Source organism: Nicotiana tomentosiformis, chromosome 3 (assembly GCF_000390325.3).
Source record: "Nicotiana tomentosiformis chromosome 3, ASM39032v3, whole genome shotgun sequence".
In the NCBI taxonomy this organism is placed as follows: Eukaryota; Viridiplantae; Streptophyta; class Magnoliopsida; order Solanales; family Solanaceae; genus Nicotiana; species Nicotiana tomentosiformis.
The window spans coordinates 54,885,399-54,900,745 of NC_090814.1; the positions used below are offsets into that span (position 1 = coordinate 54,885,399).

General features: G+C 36.4%; 1 protein-coding gene across 2 annotated transcripts; it reads left to right on the forward strand.

The window, feature by feature from the left end:
* The first annotated feature begins 3,154 nt into the window (after positions 1-3,154).
* Positions 3,155-10,129, forward strand: LOC104112565 (serine/threonine-protein phosphatase PP1 isozyme 3). Of its 2 annotated transcripts, none has more exons than XM_009622524.4 (4): positions 3,155-3,553; positions 8,404-8,963; positions 9,043-9,246; positions 9,878-10,129. In XM_009622524.4, the coding sequence occupies exons 1-3, from the start codon at positions 3,376-3,378 to the stop codon at positions 9,217-9,219; spliced, it is 915 nt and encodes a 304-aa protein (XP_009620819.1). In that variant the 5' UTR covers positions 3,155-3,375; the 3' UTR covers positions 9,220-9,246; positions 9,878-10,129. The 2 variants fall into 2 exon arrangements, with proteins under 2 accessions (XP_009620819.1, XP_009620821.1); XM_009622526.4 differs by having other exon boundaries at positions 3,181-3,553; positions 9,817-10,129.
* The last annotated feature ends 5,218 nt before the right edge of the window (positions 10,130-15,347 follow it).

Genomic DNA, 15,347 nt, shown 5'->3' on the forward strand with positions numbered 1-15,347 from the left:
TCCATACCTTATCCAAATTCTTTCACCTAAATAACTACCACATCATGCATACATAATTACCTCATGAGAAATACTCCTCTAAATCCTCTGCATCGAGTAGCGAATCCGAATATCAACGGCTACCAACTATACGATTTGGAAAATATTACATGTTGTCTAGAACTCGTGACCTTCCTTTCGAAAATGGACCGCAACCTTGATCATTCAATCCTAGTCCCATACAACTTAACGCATCCATAACGCTATTATGTGAAAATACAAGAACTCGGGTATCAACCTTGAATCATAAGTAGGATAGCATTCCATCAACTAGGAACCTTCCAATTAACTCAATCCAGGTAAATATCGCAACATGCAACAAACCTTCCATACTCGTAGAAGACACCAGTCTCAAGCCGTGGTCGAAATCATCGTGGACTCTTCGAAACCCATTACACATAACCAAGTTATCAGAACTGAACCCCTCTAAATCAGCCAAGTCACGCAGACTATCAAACCAAAAGTATTGCTACAAAACTCCTGTAAAGCCCTATCATACCAAAGGAACCGATAATTTCTATTACTATGTTGATCCAATGCATTGTTAAGTTGACCCAACTTCTTCAAATTCCTCTTGACTTGTCTTCAAGATAACACTTCTCTTTTCCAGTGTACTATGGACCCCCAAACACTTATCCCAAGTGATCCTAATATGAAACCACATTGTTCCAAGACCCATAACTATTTTATTCCCTCTCCTACACCTAATAGTACCTCAAACCAAAATGTCCACTCTGAAGAGATCGTATGTGCATCCGAAGCTATTTCTTTCATCTAATACTGCAATGTACAATCAATAATGATATAGAAATACCACAAGTCTCAGCACCATCCAATGCAAATCTCAAATCTTAGCCATACACAGATCCGGAGATCCTTAGGTACCACATATTGAATTCTTTAACCTAGTAGAATCTCCTCGAGATTCGTCCACTCTGCTTTAATCTACAATGTACAACTAGTATGCGCCGAACGACTTGTGCTCCATTAACACACAAATACTTTAAGAAGCAACCTCATCCTTAAGCAACCGACTGAATCATTTCTCTTTTCATACTACATCCACAACGAATATCAAAGCTGAGTCATCCACAACGAATATCAAAGCTGAGTCATCCACAACGTTCATATATCGATCAAGTATATTACATAAATGCATCCAGCAATGCCTTACCCAAATCATCCTCGATGACACCTTTCTCAAACTGTATCCAACCTACAAGCATATCTAAGTCCATGAACTACAACAACACATGCCCATATGACCTGATCGTCGATGGTAGACTCCCGCCACTTCGCTTGAAGCCACAAACATATCATCTGATAACCTACAATTTTCTTCCTTCTTAACTGCCATGGTCCTACACTGTTACTACGCTGAATTTCTTATAAGCTCATATAGCATCAGACATACACATTCCAAATCATCAGCTCAATTGCGTACTCATCCTTGTGACAGTCCTGCCAACTTTCGCAAGCGACCGAACTCATAATGTAGTACATACATTCCACTAGATAAAAGAAAGACTCTTCATGGGAGCCTCATAAGAACATACAACCTCAAACTCGGAAAACTCTAGGAACAACTGTTGGAGTTTGAACTTAGTTCCTAGAGTTTGACATGTGCAATTAGAACTTCACCAATAATTATTGGAGTTTAAACCTTTTTCTGTTCAAACTTCAAGAATAATTCCTGGAGTTTGAGTTCACACTGTTGGTTTTGTGCTTCCCAATAGTGACTCTATTTTCATGCATATACTGACGGCAACTCGGCAAATGCTGCAACAATTTTGCTTTAGAAAGGCACCAACGCCTATGTAGAAAATAAAGAAACAAAAGAAAATTGTCCTTCCCCAAAAGAACAATAAACTTGCCAGATTTCTCACTAAGGAACACGACCATCGAATCAATATTTGGGGTGAGAATAAAGCTGCAAAAAAATAAAAAATTGTTCAACATCTGTCAACTTTACTAATGTTTGATGATGCTTAGAGTTTGCTTCACTGCAATATGCTATTTGCTGTATTCCCATGATCAATATGACCTCATCGCACTTGAAATAGTCAAAGACAATATATTCAAACTTTAGGAAAGTTCCTAGAGCTCAAAGTATAATAGCTTAAAATTCATGAATTTTTCCTAGAGTTTCATTGTACATTTCAAAATCCAGGAACAATTCCTAGAGTTTGAGCTATAAATTTTTAAACTCCAGTAATCGTCCTGGATCTTTCATGTTTTATGTATGGGTACTTTGTCCATACTTATATTTTTGCATTAAAGAGTGACTAATTTGTCAATACAATTTAAAATCTGGCTAAACTCTAATAGCTGATCTAAAAAGTGGCTCACCCAACTAATTTTTTAAAACTTTTTGGATATAAAGTGCTACCTTTAGGCTAAATGAATAATGGAAATATGGGCCCGCGCATGGGTCAGCCCGTAGACAATTATTAGTGGTCAAACTTCAAACACAGGAGTAAATAGGCGATATAAGTATATATATACTCGATTTTGGGACCACCATTAAAGTCACACCCGTATTGCATAAAAAATTATAAAATTTATCCACTTCAAAACGCACTTCAGAATTTGTATCTGATTGCTTCAGAATTCGCATCTAAAGTTATAAATTTATGGGTTCAGAATCTGATATGAAGCTCTTCTATATCTACTCAATGCAATTTCGAAATCGAATTTGAAGTTTTTCTATCTCTATAATGCAACTTTAGAATTAGGATTTGAAGTTCTTCTATCCCTTCAATGCAATTTCACAGTCGAATCTGAAGTTCTTCTATCTCTCAAGAGATCCATTTTATCAGTTTCAGCAATGTCACCATCGAACAAGCTTTCTCTAGGTTCAACAACGGTAGCTATTGATTTCTCTAATATAGTGTAGAAGTACCAATTCAAAGTTTGAATCTTTGTTTTAAGACAAGGAAAAAGAAGAATAGAAGCAGCACCAAAGAAGCAAACGGCATAGAAAGCAGCAGCAGGGAAGAAATGTGAAGCTACCTAAATATTGAGTATTAGTTAATTTTTTTTTTAAAAAAAATAGGTACATTCTAAACGGGGCAATCACGTGAACTTTTTTGAAAATACGGAGGAATGAATAAAAGGGAAAAAAATGGACTGAACTTCGCCACATTGGAGTGACAGCCGTCAAGTCAAATTTGGATTGAGCAAACAAAAAGAAAAATCAAAAAGTCGTGGTAGTAATTTTTGGCGTCCTCCTTTCCCAGCATTCGCTTTCCCTTTCACAGTAGAAAAATCAACCAATTCATACATACATATTACAGAGAGAGAGACCCAGAAAAAAGGGGGATACCCACTTTCTCAATGGACACTGCAGCAGCTGATAGGATCATTGAAAAGCTAATAGAAGTCCGATCATCGAAGCCTGGAAAGTTGGTGCAGCTGTCCGAGTCTGAAATCAAGCAACTGTGTGTTGCCTCTCGTGATATCTTCCTCAAACAGCCCAATCTCCTTGAACTTGAAGCACCCATCAAAATTTGCGGTACTAACTATTCCCTTTAACCACTATATATTGGAACTCTATGCATTTCTGGAGATATCGTTTAACCCTTGCTCTGTTTAACTTTTTGTTACCTTGTAAAGAAAAACAAAATTGCCCCGTTTTACTTTTGTATCAACTGACTAGCTGGATACACCTTTTTGTTTGTTTTTGTTTGTCTCTATTGAGTTTTTGCTATATGGTTGCTCGAAGTTTCTCGCTAAGTGCTTGGTAGGTTTAGAACTGAGAACCTTGTTCTATAATCCCTTTGATCCCGTTAACTTTAGAGGGAACAATGAAACTGAAAGGTTGTCAGTCTAGGCAATCGGCAATCCATATATTGTTTGGAGGAATTTCTGTTGTGAATTAATGAAATTATGAAGTCCTTTTGTGTCATAGTGGCTGCCCTAGTATTTTTTTCTTTTATTTTGTATTTTCTAATGTTTGATGTTTGTCTGTCTGTATATCCGTGACTTCTTGAAATATGCTACATGCTTAGTCTGGTGAAACGTGAAGACAACAGTCTTCACTTGAATCCCGCAGAGTCTGATTTACCCTAAATATTTTGAGTAAAAGGAGATTCATCAGAGAAAGTTCTGGTCAACTCTGCAGCTCTGCTGTGTTTGAAATGTTGCATGTTTATATCGTACTAATGCAAAACGACGTATTAAGAAAATATTATACAGATTGCACAATGGGTTTGCTCTGGCCTAAGGTTTAGGACGTCGTTTCTAGAATATTGAGGTTTCAAAGTGATGTTGTACGAGTTCGAATAAAACTATAATGGTTTACTTTGAAGAAAAACCACCACCTCTGAAGCTGACTTCCTCTAGGGATTTGGGGCCTCTGGCAATCCAAGTAAAGAATGATGTTATAATACGATGAAAAGATCCACTATCTACGTTAAGTATCCCTTCCACTGGAGGGCGATCCATTGCCACTGTCATAAGTCCTCACTGTTTACTTCTACTCGTTTTGATCAGGAGATTACCTTGTTTGGCTACTTCCCTTTTTTCATCAAAAGTAGGCTACCATTTTCTAATCAACAGCTCATCATCTCTTTATCAGTCGCCATTCTGTGTCCTATTCTCTATTTAGACGCTTTAGGGGAACAAAACTATGGCAGTCATCATGGTATCATGCCTTTTTTGTTCTTCTCTGTTGCTACACATTTGTTTTTTGGGTTGGAAGCAGTATACTAGTCTTAACTTGTACGGGTTTCAGTTTTGACTTCATAGACCTCTTTCTATTCAATGTTTTTAAGAGACATGTTGAAGCAGCTTTTGTATGTGCAGGGATTACTCCTTCAGTTAGATTAGAGATGTTGCCTAAACTCCATTCGTCAAATATGAAGTCATTGGTTAAAGTTGCATTTAACTAGGGGCGTCACTGCTTTATCGAAAAACAAGGGGTGTCATTGTTGTTTTGAAAAAGATGCTGATATTTTGGTTAATATATTGCATATAACTAATATTAGATTTTTCCCGAACCATCCCAATTTTCTCAGTTTTACGGCGTTATCTGTTAGGTTCAGTTAATTTGCAGTGCTTAAGTTTTAAAAAAGACGCATAAGAATATTTACTAGGATGCCTCATTTGTCATGTAAAATAAGAAAATTTAACTTAACACGAAAAATTATAAAACTCTCACTACATTTTGCATTACCGATAAAAAAAAGTCTTCACTATTAAAACAAGAAAACTAGAAAGTGATTCCTTATCCCAAAAAAAAAAAATGGGTAAGTGATATTTATATTAAAAGTAGAAGACCAGATGAACAACAATAACTTTTCTCTGCCGTCATCAGAAATGTCATTTGAAAGCTTTGACTTCTGTTAGTTGGCATTAAACTTTGGCGTCTGTTAGTTGTTGAAGCCAGGGATGATACTGGATCACCAATAGAGGTAGATGCTAACTTGGGACCAAGTTGCGATCCTTTTGTTCTGCTGCAGGTTAAGCCATTTAACTGGCTTTTGCAGCAGTTTTCACTTGATATCATCCTCAGCATGGAGACAAGAGTGAACAGTGACCATAGTTTCTTGCAAAACCGAATGGGGATGTTGATTGATTCTTGTGCTCTCCAACCCTTGAGGAGTAAAGTTCAATTGATACCTTGTCAAAAATCACTAAAGATATCAATTGTTGCACCAGATTCTGGTGAACTGGAACCTAATATGACACCTCAAGTTAGTAATTTTCATGAAAATAGCCAAAGTAATAAAAAGAACAAAAGATGATACATTTGACAAAATTAATAAGAAAAATAATAGAATGTAGATGTGGTAATTTACCAGATTTACCTGTAATACGGAGAAAGAAGGTGGAGAAAATGCTCGCACCAGTGGTTGCCTAGATGTCTCCTGTAGGACGAGGATGGGATTTCCTCCCAAGTTCTGTGTCTGAGCGAGCTTATGCATCTTGAGTGCATGGCTCAATTGTATTGAGGGTGCTTTGAGTTGTTTTTAATCGTCTCGTGTTGTCTACCGAAGGAATCTGCCTTTTATATCCATTTGAAATCTTAGGGTGGTTCATCTGGATTGGTTACTTAGGGTGGTTCTCTGTATTGCGCCATTTGTAGTTAACATTTCTCCAAAAGAAATGGCTAGTCAAGCACCCATTCCTTTTATTGTGACAGTTGTCAATTGACATGAGGCTAAGATTGGCATAGGGACGGGAATCTGCCTTGATTGCCAAGTGGAATTAACGCAGGTAAACTGACAGTGTTGAATCTTTATGTAATGCTCGAGCTCTCCTATTCTCAACCCAGGAAGTTGAGGAAGATGTTCATTGTTGTGCCTTGACTTTTACCAAATTTTTTTCATAGGTAATTTCTTTTACCAATGTTCAATGGATGACCTGCTCTTCTTTAAAGCTTCAAGATGATTCGACTCAGCCTTTACAGGCTCATATATTGACAACAATTTACTAGATTGTTACATAAAATATGATATATCAAGACAAAGGAAAACTAAAATTAGGTGGGTTAATAAAAAGGAACTAAAACGAATTAACTTCATTTTCTTATGGGTACCACATGCAGTGCATTTATTATGTCTTGTCTATTGCTTTTCCATAACTCCAAATTTTTGGTTGACTCCCTTGCTAGTTGCAAATTAACACAATAATATTATCTGCAAATAGCATGCGCCGTAGAACCTCGTCCTCTATTTTATTGGTTAGCTCATATCTAATTAGGGTAAAACAAGTATGAGTTGACGGCAGATTTGGGTGTGAACTCATGTTATGGGGCATGTCCTGCATCTCCTCCCACTTTTCTTATGAGTGCTCATTTGTACATATCCTTTATATTCTGAAAGGAATTCATTTCTTCTCAGATATCCACCAAGGAATTTTTCTTGACACGCCGTCTTATGCTTTCTCTACATCACTAAATGTTAATCCCATCCTCATCATCCAAGTCTGTCATATAACTCATAATTTTAATACCATAGTAGTTTGTGCGACTTTGAATATCATTTTTGTTCTTATTAATCAAAAAGTAGGTACTCTTCCTCCAACCTTTGGGCCTCTTTCCTCTCCTTGATAAACTTTGAATAGTTTGGTTAGTGATGTTACTCTAACTAAGGTAAGACACATCCAAATCTCTATGATATCCTATGGACCATAGGCTTTTCTCCCTTACATTTTCTCTGCTACTCCTTTACTTGAGCAGACCTAATTCCCAGCAATCTAATGGATATATATATATATATATGTGTGTGTGATTGAATCAACGGACCAAATGACAATTTTGGTCCACAATTTGCATGGAGAAGACCATCACAGTCAATTGCTACGAAAATAACCTACCGTATGCAATATGGTAGTGCAGTTTCTGATATTGTTGTTACCCAACAAATAAAATTGGGTCTACTCTTTAATCAGGATTGATCAGCTTGGTGCTACATATAGTATACGTGGAGCCTGCAGCAGTTTGTTGGAAGGACCCATCGATGGTAGCTGCTATAATAAAGTAGAGAATGAGTGACACAACACTTGCGCAATAACTTACTTGGTCTGACAATGGTGAACTTGTCCCAAAGGAAGAGGGGTTTTTTATTTTTATTTTTTTGTTTTGGCGGGAGGGATGCCATGGGAATCGGCATGCTAGAGGAGATGTGTTTTAATCTAAGTTGCTCGGACACGGGTGCGGATCTAGAGGCGGATCATTCGACATGTAAATTCTAAGATTCGGGGATATGGGTGCAGGGATCCGGCTACAAATAAAATATAAAAATATCTCTAAATTATGAGAAAAATTTTGGAATACTTATGTATAGCTTGTAAAATGTGGATGTCTTTTTTATTCTCAAGTTGTAGATAAGTAAAGGATTGATTTCCTAGATAAGGTATGCCTATTTTCTTCCCTAGTTTTGGTTTTGATTTCGGGAATCAAATTGTATCTCGTCTCGAATTTTTCCGTCCGTCGTGGTCAAAGTACCAAAAATTGTTTGACCAGATCTGGTACGATCCCATACTAGTGTCGTGTCGACGCGGGTGCGGCACCTAAATTGCCGTGTCGGAACAACGGTTTTAATACAGCGTTTGGAGACGAGTTATGATTCAACTACATAAGAAGCCAGTGCGTAAGTATGTGAAAGTGTCTGATGTGGAGATATGCAAATTCTTGATTGTTAAATTGACTGAACTACTTGAGCAAGGTAAATCAGATATACTCCAATGTAATGAAGTAAAAGAACGAAAAAGTTGTGCCCTTTTAATTTATAATGAACCAGATTTAGTTATTTAATACAGTCAAGGGTAAGCTAACTTTTGCCTTTTTCTCACTTCAGTTTCCTTCTGTGTTATTTCCTCCTTGCTCATATACATGTTTTTTTCTTTTTCTTGTTTCAGGTGACATTCATGGGCAGTACAGTGACCTGTTGAGGCTTTTCGAATATGGTGGTTTTCCTCCGAAGGCTAACTACTTATTTTTAGGTGATTATGTAGATCGTGGCAGGCAGAGCTTGGAAACAATATGCCTCTTGCTTGCCTACAAGATTAAGTATCCTGAGAACTTTTTTCTGCTTAGAGGAAACCATGAATGTGCTTCAATAAATAGGATATATGGGTTCTATGACGAATGTAAGCGCCGGTTCAACGTGAAACTGTGGAAATCCTTTACGGACTGTTTCAATTGTCTTCCTGTGGCAGCACTTATTGATGAGAAGATACTATGCATGCATGGGGGTCTCTCGCCTGATCTTTCTAGCTTGGATCAGATAAGAAACTTACCACGTCCAACTGCCATCCCCGATACCGGTTTGCTTTGTGATTTACTTTGGTCAGATCCTGGTAAAGATGTGAAGGGGTGGGGGATGAACGATAGAGGAGTTTCATACACCTTTGGCCCTGATAAAGTTTCTGAGTTTTTGTCAAAGCATGACTTGGACCTTGTCTGTCGTGCCCATCAGGTAAAGGAACCCTGTTTTCTTTGTCCTGCTGTGCTTCTCCTCTGAGGTTATTGATTTGCATCCTTTTTTTTTTTTGCAGGTCGTGGAAGATGGTTATGAATTCTTTGCTGAGAGGCAGCTTGTCACCATTTTTTCAGCGCCCAACTACTGTGGAGAGTTTGACAATGCCGGTGCTATGATGAGTGTTGATGAAAACTTGTTGTGCTCTTTCCAAATTCTTAAGCCAGCTGAGAAGAAAAATAAGTTTATGATGTGATCAAAGATGCTTCCTACTTTTACAGAGGTAACTCTCTTCCCTGTCCTTGCCATAATGGCTGCTGACTTGAATATAAATGTTCTCTTGTTTAGTATTTACTCAATGATGTCTACACGTTCTAGTGGTGGGGAGAGGAGGTACCAGTTAAAATGCTTGTTAAAATCCATCTCTGCGACATCTGTATTTCAAGAGTTGCCACAATTCTAAGCCTTTAACAATACTTGGAGTTTTTCAGTGATTTTTCTGGGGGAGGAGATCTTTTTCAAACTTGAAAGGATCTAGTTGGATTATAAATATCAAAAGAATAGCCTTTATTTGAAAACATGCTTGATATCTAGTAAGCATCCAATTAACCAAACATTTGTTTGGTATTCAGCACTAGCCAGAAATGAGTATTTCCTTCACGCTTATGGTAAAAAATTAATGGAAGTTTTAAGAATTTAAAGTTCTATAATGTGGATCAGTTGATTAGACAAATTAATTGGGCTGGCACAATGTTCTTTCTCCTTTGCTCATTTTGTTCTGTTTCCATTATGTTGTTCATTCATTCCTTGTATTCGCTTATCTGCTCCTCTTGTTTTTCCTTTCCTGGCCCAGTTTGTTTTGCCTCAGGTCGACCCTTTCCTCTAGCGCCAACATGTCCTTTTAATTCTTGCAGAGTAATCTGCTGTGAAGCAGAGGTCATGATATCGTCTGCCTTCAAAGGTTGTTGAAGAAGCAAAGACTGCCGTGCTTGGTGCTTATTCCAGTTAGTTTGTTACTGTGAACTGGGTATGAGCACCGGCAGGAAGGCATTGTAGAACCTCTATATTTGTTCTGGCACAAAACAGTCTAACATGTACTAAATATATTATTGAGAAATTTTATTTGCACTTGGATGGATAGAAGACTAGACATTTGTGTACGGAAACCAACATCTCTTTTGCCAAACTCCAGTAAGATGGGGACCTAGGGACAACTGAGAGATCGCGTATTAAGGTGCTGACACACATATTAGGTCTATTACGTTGATGTTTAAGATGCGAAGGAAATGTCTACTCTTTTGGTTGATCAAAATGATTTTAGATTCAGCTGCTGCTTGGCCTCAGGCAGTTGGGAAATTTTGTGGCCATAGTTTTGCTAACAGATAGTGCTTTCTCATTATAGTTCCATTCTTGTGCAACGGGGGGAGATGCTTCAATTCTATCGTATTTCTTTCTTTTTTAATCAGTTGATTTGTGCCCGGAAGAATATTAAAAATCCACCATGCTTCTTTTTATTTTCCCCATATCTCAATAAGCTTGTTCGAGTCGGTTATATGAATCTTCATATCCATTTCATCCCATTTGGATCTGGATCATCGCAGTACTCGATGATTTAGCTTGTCTAACATTAGTAGTTCCTTACATATCCCTCTAACATATTAATCTCAAACAAACAAGATTTCGCTGTTAAAGTCTGATCCCTCCCAGAATATATTGAAGTGCGTGCAGTTGGCTGGCTGGTCATTTATTGCACAACAGTGTGGACTTGGGCAATTCTCCTTACCTTCATTGGACCATGGCGGCTAGCCTTGTGCCCTCCTTCCCTCATTGCAAGATTGTGCCATCTAAGCAAAACTCTAGACCAACTTTCGATGTAGAAGTTCAAACCATCCCAATATCTGTTTCTGTAGTGTCATAACGAATCCAGATTATACGGCACTAGTTATGCAATATACGATCAACTATATGTCTACTTTAGTGTAAGATAATCTCGTAGGCCAACTGTATTAGCCTGTTTGGCCAAATTTTTCCAATCCTAGAAGCATTTTTTTTTCCTTCAAAAAAAGTGTTTTTTTTTTAAAGTTGAAGTGTTTGGCGAAACTTTTGGAAGAAAAAACGGGTGATAAACGATCCATGCATAATATGAAAATGTAGGGAGATAAGGGGTCACTTTGGCGTATTCCCCTTGTTGGTGTGAAATACGGTGTTGGGTGGCCATTTAGTAGGATAGATATGGTAGTGTTACTGATGCAAGCAGTGGCAGAGCCACATACACCAAAGGGGTGTCAATTGACACCCCTTCACCGAAAAATTATACTGTATAGCTAGGTAATTTAAAAAAAATGTATATATACTATACTATATAATGATACCCCTTGACTTCTTGATTAGTTTATTTCTTTATGTTTTGACTCTCCTTAATGAAAATCCTAGCTCCGCCACTGGATGCAAGACATAATCATGTTTATTAATTGAATTGGGAAGTTAAAGAAATGCAAAGTTTCTTTAATGAAACTCCATTTCATTTTATTAAAAACTTTTTCCAGATCTAGTTTCAGTAAGAAATTAGCTTGTTTACCTTTTTACGAAAGGGGTGTAGAATTTCTTGGACTATGATAGTATTGTCCGACGTGCGTCGCCGTTTTAAGAAAGCCGATTGTTCAGGCCTTATTATTTTTATTATAATAGGTTTGAATCTATTAACTATTATTTTAGTAATTATTTTATAGATAGTATTGCAAAGGCCAATTTGGCCGTTATTGAGTAATGTAGGATGGATGTTTGACCTTGGGGATGAGACACAGATAGGTCTTATTTATTTGTGATGGTATATGTTGATTAGTGAATACTTGATTACAAAAGGAGACGACGGAATGGGCAATTTGGGGCCAGTAGGTTTGATAGAAGTAAAGGTGTAAGCCGTCTGGCCCCCCGGAGCTTTGAATGGTTGAAATGAGGTTACTGCCTGAAATATTTCCGTTGTGGTAATGGCACGAGTCAGATTGGATTGATCCGTAGTAGTGGAGTGTATTATAGGGAGATGTGGTGCAGGATTTTGTGGAAAGGTTGTGAGTTGTTATAAATAAATCTATATATATATATATATATATATATATATATATATATATATATAAGAGAGCAAAAAAATGCTGATGTGGCACCTCTTACAGACTAGGAAATGTATTTATCTAATTTCTCAATTTTTTGAGTTTTTGTTCCATTTATATATTATATATCAAAATACCATGAAGGCATGACTCTTCATTAAACATTATCCTTTCGTATGGGTTACAAACCTTATCATTTTATATCAGTTGCAAAACTTTATGTGCTATATTAAAAAACGGAAAAGACATATCTCTTGATTAAACATTATAAATTACATTTCAGTTACAAACTTTTTATCTCCTCTAACTGCTCCTCTTCCGATCCTATAAATTCACCTTTGTTGGTGACTATTTTTGCGGATGGCCGATGTTCAACTATGTAGGATACAGTAATTTCTTCTAGTTCATTAAGCTTTGATTTGCTGATTGAATTTGTCATCAACGTAATTTCTTTTTCTTTTCATTTACATAGTTCATTTGCTTTTTAGATTGGCATGTAGTTACATTGTAAAGTTTAACAATCTTTATAGAAGAAAAAAGGTTGTATTTTTGTTATTTGTATTTCTCTGGTTTTAGGAATGATTCAAATCTTGAGAGTTCCATTAGCACCATTGGGGTCGACTTTGTAAGTGAATCCTCTCATTGTCCCTAAATGTCTCATTTAGTAGTGTTTCAGGAGTATATGGATAACAATTGTCTTCTTTATATCTTGATAATTCAAACAATTGAACATAATAGGAAAACCATTAACTTTCATATTGTAGGAAAATCATTAGTTAGAAAAATTCAGGTTTTATTGTAGGAGACTTTGTTTTTCAGATTTATATAAATCTACTTGGTAATAAAAAATCTATTAACAGAAAAAGGGGTTAGGTTGGGTGAGGTTGTAGACTAGCAACTAGTAACCTTTGTTTTCTCTTTTTAAGCTTTCTCATTTCTCTCTTGCTTTCTTTTCTCGTGTCTTAGAATAGGGAAAAGCGATAAAAGTAGAAAGTTCCATTTTTTTAAGGAATTCTTTTAAAAATATGTACCTACTTAAATTAAAGAATGATATGTACGTAAATAAGTGTAGACACTTATACTATACAAAGAAATAATCCAAAGAATTAGTTATATGAGAAATAAATATAATATTTTAATAAAATAAAGATAGATTCTAAAAAATAATTAAAAATATTGAAATCAATGGAAACAATATTTTAGTAATTTTTCTCGAAACAAAATAAATTATCGATAACTAAAGGTCTCAAAAAAATTGCTAATATTTTTTTTTCTTATATTCAGATGATAGAAAAAGATGATCCTTCCATAATTAATAAAGTGACTCATACACCACTCTATGATAATAAAACTTTTTGTACAATTTACTTAACCAAATTCACTTTTGATATAATAAATGTGTAAAAAGTTTTATTTTTTAAAATACAGCTAAAGTTTTTATATGGTAATTTATTTATAAAAAGTTATTTTTAAATTAATATCTTTACAACTGCGCGAAGCACGGTCAATTCACTAGTTTTGATAATAATGGTGGATCATTTCATTGACTTGTGATTGTTCAAGAATCCAATTACCACATGTATCCTTGAGAGATGTTATGTCATTTCTTATCCTTCTTTGAAGAGTAGTGAGATGTTAAAATCGGGTGTTCGCATCTCCTTGTTCAAGCCAATTTATCCGCGATTTTAATCGCCAAAAGTCTTCTTCAAGTCGTAGCAGTTCATTATAATTATTAATAAGATCGACTACCAGGTATTAAAGAAAGGTGCTTGTCGGGTAACTAGGGGAGGATTGAATACCAGAAATTCTGACTAATAAGTTTTTTTTTTTTTTCAAAAGTATTACCAAAAGTAGATTGATTCCATTCCTGAACGTCTTCTGTGAAATCTTTTATTGTTTGTAGTAAACCCTTATTAGGAGACCAGTTATGAGTAATTATGGAAGAAAATTTTGGATGTGAGATCCATATTATATCGAATCTAAGAAAATATTTCGGTGGAATGTGTGTTTTAATTTAATTAATAATGGACAATAATCGGAGTGTGTTCTAGGTAGATGTTGTACATTTTCTTCTGGAAATAAGTTGATCCAGTTATAATTTCAAACAAACCTATCCAATCGTTCTAATATCCTACTTGCTAGATAACGTTTGTTGGTCCAGGTATAGCGACTTTATTTGTAACCTAAGTCCAATAACTAACAATAATTAAAGCATTGAAGGAATATATCGCATCTATTATTGCTAATAGGGTTGCCTCCAAATTTTTCCGTTCCTCGTACTACTTCATTTAAATCCCCTCCAATTAACTAAGGCATGTTAATAGTGTCATGCAAGGTCATTAGGTTAGACCACAAATTTGAACGTGCATGTAAATCATTTTTTGCATATACTATTGAAAATAACCAAGTAGTAGGGTTTGGTGGTACCTGGACTATGGAATGAAATTGCTTGAGATATGAACGCAATTTGATCTAGTTGTAAGAGATCCTCATGCCATGGTAATGCAATACCTCCGGACTGTCCTTCTGCCGGTACATGTACCATGTTAGTAAAACCAAATTCTTCTTTCAAGTGATTATGGCTTTGTAGATGAGTTTCCAATAGTGCCACGAGTGCAGGCTGATGGTAATTGAGTAGAGAGCAAATATTTCTCCTGAAAGCTAGTGATTGTGCTGCTTTGCAATTCCACATGATGAACTGTATTTGTTTACTGTTGGAGTGTGGTGGTGTCAGGTTCTAAGCCCCCTCCACTTGTGTTGCCGTCATTTATGTCATTGATGGAATCATCACTATCCTATATTTTCACGTCTCTTGGTTGTTGGTTGGTCGAATATTTAGGGAACAACTTCTTAGTTCCTTGGGGTAAATTATTACTATTTTTCTCGTATACTGCTCTTTGAGGATGTAGGATTTTTTGTCGTTAAGTAGGCATAGTATTGGCCTTGTTTCCCTTATGTCCGCCATTGTTGCTGCAACTTCGAGTTGTTCTATTTCGTCGAGTTCGTTGGGATTGCCCTGAGGTTGGGGTATTGGACTCATTGGTGGAGTTACTGGTTGGTACGGTGATGTTTGTGCCTGTAGTGGTGTTGGAATAGTGAGTATCAACATGGGTTGTATTCATAGAACTATGGAGTAATGTGGCAGTTGGGGTGGGTAAAAGGGTAGTTATGTGGGTTGTGGTAGTGAGTGGAAGGTGTTGTGTTGGTGACTGGTCTCCTGTTAATGATACAATGGTGGTAGTGGTGTGTGGTAAGGGTAGTTGTGTAATGTCGAAGG